The 4,842-nt window shown below is 47.5% G+C and overlaps 1 protein-coding gene across 1 annotated transcript; it reads right to left on the reverse strand.

The window, feature by feature from the left end:
- Positions 1-1,667: 1,667 nt before the first annotated feature.
- nog2 (noggin 2) lies at positions 1,668-4,522 on the reverse strand. The gene has a single exon (XM_080835983.1). The coding sequence runs from the start codon at positions 3,157-3,159 to the stop codon at positions 2,503-2,505; it is 657 nt and encodes a 218-aa protein (XP_080692109.1). The 5' UTR covers positions 3,160-4,522; the 3' UTR covers positions 1,668-2,502.
- Between the last annotated feature and the right edge of the window lie 320 nt (positions 4,523-4,842).

Raw genomic sequence — 4,842 nt, forward strand, 5'->3', positions numbered from 1 at the left:
ACTGCAGTCAAACCCCAGAGCAGTTAATGGACATGCTGTAAGGGTGGGCGTCATTATTTGTTGGCAACGAGAGAGAGCTAGTCACCGAATTAAGTGTTACTTCACGTGTTTCTCAATGATGATAATAAAACATAAAACGTGAAATAATTTTTTGGAGTGAGCGCATTTTCAACCGAGGGAGAACTTTACTGCACTTCCAAACATCACCTATCTGGATTCTTGAATTGTGAAGCTTATCCTTCTTCCGATCTTTCATGATGAACATACTTGAAAAGGTTGCTAATACTGATAATATTGATTATCAATGATCGTTCCTATATTCCGTATTGCTTTTACAGATTTATTTTAAATAATGTTATTTGTGTGCGTGCCTCTGTCCTTGGGCTGAAAGTGGTCTTAAGAGACTCCCAAAAAGTTTTGGCATTACGAGTGCGACAACCTGAAGGTAAATTTGGTCGAGGACGAATCTGAATGCGCTTAATGTTATTAGTGAGCACGTCTCGAAATGTGTGGCGGCAGAGGCTCGAGCTGCAGAGCAGATTGGCTTTCACGCTCCAGCAAGAGACTGCTGCACGCGGAAAAGCTGAAAGGGTTACTGTTTCACACACACACACACACACGCACACACACACACGTACACGCTGGGGAGAGGGCCCGGCTCGGTGGCGCCTTGGCGTCACAGGCTCAGCCTCCAAAACCCCGAGACATCATCAAGAAAGGAGCTGACAGCGGGGAACACACACACGCACACACTCTGCCTCACACACACACACACACAGACAGACACACACCACGCACAGGCCCTCCTGTGTATCTGTCACAATAACCGCACGGCGAGTGACAAATCCAACCCTAACCGCAGACACACACACATATACACACACAAATACACACATGGGCTGTTTTTCTCAGTTGCAGTCGAACGTTTAAATAACAGCTGCTTTGGCTGGTTTATTTAACTTCGCTTGCGGTAACCTAGATCGTGAAGAACACAGACGCGGTTAGGATTGCATTACGCGCGGGTGCACGTCTGATAGGGCTTTATTAGACTATATCTCTTTAACTGGTAGACAGCTCACTTGCCCGCTAATTGATAGTCTGGTACCGTCACAACCAGTTCACCATTGTAGGAGATCGCGCTTTTGTGTCACAAAGATTTGGGTTTGGCAGAGTAGCCTGTCACTTTTTTCCACCAATCCAGTAAACTACTCCACTCCACACACACTTCGCACAGGAGAGTTTTGAAGAAGTTTTTTTCTTGCTGTGGGAGCCAGACAGTGCGTCTCTAGCGGTCTGTACTATTTCACCATCGACAGTGTTTGAAATGACCCAATGATATTTTACCGTTATGTTAACACACTTGCGCAGATACGGAGCGGGCTACGTACAGACTCCTCAATTCGACTCCAGCAGCTCGTACAATGAATAACTGCTCTGTCGCGAGGCGCTCTAGGTATGTGCCCCGTGTTACACAACCCAATAAATCAGACGGTCCCACACGCGCCACGCGGGCTCGCGCTCTCTGTGCATTCAACCCTGGACGTCTCAAGCCCCCGAACACGCCCCCCAATACACCACACCAGCAACACACGTCACCTCCAAAACTTCAGTACCATAGAAATGGTGGCAATTTCGCACGTTTTCAGAAGACTGACACTTATACATGCTTGAAAACATAGACTTTATTTGCCTTAACGCGTAATCATGACCATTTACACGTATAAGTTTTATTTATGCTTTTTAATTTTTTATTTTAGAAATATTCAAGTAAACATAATCTTCCATATTTATCCGGTATATTCTGCTAAACCATCCCTTTACAGCCGCTATAATCACAACCGTTAAAATAATAAATAAGAGTTCTGTGGAACCTTTCTACAATACTATAGGTATTCCAAAAGCTGAGTTCACGCCTTTATATATAATTTTATCCTCAACTTTTCATTTCATTATTATTATTACTGATATTAATAATATACATAGAAAAAAAACTCTAGGCAGCATTGCAGTGAAACAACAGTCAGCATTACTGTTCAGTTGAAAAAAGTGAACTTCTTGGAGAAGTGTATGCATTCCATCTCGGATTAAAAAAAAAAAAAAACACCTAAAAGGTCTTCTGTGTGAAGTGCCGACTCCCCCGCCAGGGCTCAATTCAAACATGGTCCTGTTCAATACACAAAAATAGCTGCTTTCGCTTCTCTTAAATATATACAATGTTGGTATTTCAATTAAAATGCTATATAAAAAAATAGATTCGCTATGGTGCCCACATCAGTGACAGTTTAAACAGTGCAATAAAAAACGGCTTATTTCTTTTTTTATTTCCAGTCCACGTACATGCGTCCGCCGGGACACCCACACGACCACACACAACACACAGGCCCACGCATTCACGTTCCCTTTCCTTTATGTGTTTCCCCACTTTCTCTGTACCCCCCTCCCAAACACACTCACACGCATACACACTCACGCAGGCACGCACACACATAGCTCCTCGCTCATTCAGCATGAGCACTTGCACTCGGAGATGATCGGGTATTGCACCGGTATCCATGTGCAGTATTTTTGCCGCAGGAAGCCCTGGCAGTACCACCGGAGGAAGGTCTTGGTGATGGATTTCACCGGTTTGCAGAACATGCCCTCTGGGAACGAGCACGAGCGCTCGTTGAAGCAGTTCGCTTCTTTGATGTAGCGCGGCCAGAAGCGCACGCCAAGGTCTTTCCACGCGTACACCACTGGACAGTGCGTGTACGTCCACAACCACTGCAAGAACTTCCGGCGGGCCTTCTTGCCCACTTTGACCCGTTTGCCATATGGTGTCTCAGACAGGTCCAGCTTTTTTATTTCGTTTGGCATCGGGCCGTGTACACGCAGCTCTAGCTGCGTGTGTGAGAGGTTGAGCTGCGCGGGTGCGCTGATGGACATGAAGTTAGGGTCAAAGTTGCTTCCAAGCTTTTTCCTCAGTGTCCGTTCCACCAAGTCCTGTTCGCGCGGGTCGTACTCTGGGTCTGGGTCCTCATGCAGGCCTGGAACTGGGAGATGGTCGCTTGGAGATGGCCTGAGTCGATAATGCGGCAGGTAATGCTGGCAAGAGCCCAGGTGAGCGGACAGTAGTGACAGCAGCAGCAGCGGCAGCAGCATCTGGAGGGAGCAGCCCATGTCTGGCTGTCTGTTTCTCTGGGTTAGAGTATGTGTGTAGGTGAACTTGTGTGTCCCTTAGTCCAGAAGGCTTCGGATGGAAGTGTTTTTTTTGTGTGGCTTCTCGTTAGTGCGCTACTGGGATCTTTGAACTGTGGCGCCCAGGAACGGCATAAATAGTCGAAGCCAAGAGTACGGGCAAGACGATACTTTTAATAGACCGCGTGGCGGTTTGAATGACACACCGGAGCAGGAGCGCGTTCTTTTTAGGGATCCTCCGGATGGGACCTCGCGCCAAACTCAAAATTATGCAATTCTCGGATGCGTATTCTCTGTGAAGTCAGATAATTAAAAACAACATATCAAAACTTCCAACACATTAAAAATGGCGTCACCACCCCCTCTCTCCTTTAGTTTCTCCAATAAAAAAGAGGGCGAGAAAGAGTGAGTAGAAAAAAATCACTTCGGATTTCTGGGGGTTGCCATGGTTACTCTGGAGACTCGAAGCAGCCTCGGCAGACTGTCTAGACTTTCTGACGGAGGTTTGGGGCTTGTCCTGCATGGAATGAAGGGCAGCTATACAACCAAAGAAGGAGTACAGAAAAGAAGGAGAGGCCCTCGCCCACCGTTTCCGTTACCGTGAGAAAGAGCCCCACAAAAGAGGATCTGAGCACGTTTGAAATGTCACCAGCCCGGGAATGAGGGCAGTCCCAGCCAATGTTATTTTTACGCTGTGCTTTTATGAACGCCTCTCTGTCACAGTGGCCAGGGTGTTCAGGCTCCACAGCGACCCGACGCCAGGGCGCAATCCATGGGTTAAAATAGTCCAACTTGCCTTAGCACCAGTGCAATATTCCACACTTGATTGGTTTTCTCGTGCTTTTTTCAGCAGCCGTTGTCCACGTTTCACCAAGGCTGAGAGCGTCCGTTTAGCATTCACTAAAAGCCAGTGGCAAGAACCTACTCAAGAGTGATGAATGTATTCCTTCTCAGTATAGAATGCGATAACCAGTTCTACCAAGGTCCGACAGTGAGAAAGTTGTTCCACTACAAACTTTTTCGCACAAAATATTCTCGAAAAGCAACCAGTTTCATTTCGTAATAGTTTGAGGGCAGTTTTAAACTAGCTGGTGCAGACCAATTGTTTCCCGTCTTTTCCCCTTGTAGTGACACCGAATACTTTTCGATGTCTCCGAAGGAATCTCAGAGACCCTCACTCACGGGCTGTCAGCGGAGATTCCCGTGGGAGCGCGTGGCTTGAAACGGTAGCTCCACTCCGGTAGTCGCTGGAGGACCTCAAGTTCTCTGGCGTGCGCTTCGCTTATAGGCACACCAAGTGTGTGTGTCTGCCGCGGGCTTAGCGCAGTCCCAAGTTAAATATCCACCTCCGACGGCAGCAAGTGTCAACGGGTCCTGCCCACCGCGACTGCTTTCATTCTGACTGACAGATGCCCCCCTCCCTCCCTCCCTCCCTCTCTCTCTCTCTCGCTCTCTCTCTCTCTCATACACACACACACACGCACACACACTCACTCACCCACAGACACACACACACAAACACACACACACACACACACACACACACACACCCCTCCCACCACAGGCGTAGAAAAATATCGGCCACAATCATTCTGTATCCGTCGGGTCCTAAAGTAGCCGATTAGGGCACATCACCCATACTTTTTCCATATTTTTCAATTGCCA

The sequence above is a fragment of the Sprattus sprattus genome (assembly GCF_963457725.1).
Source record: "Sprattus sprattus genome assembly, chromosome: 3".
Classification (NCBI taxonomy): Eukaryota; Metazoa; Chordata; class Actinopteri; order Clupeiformes; family Clupeidae; genus Sprattus; species Sprattus sprattus.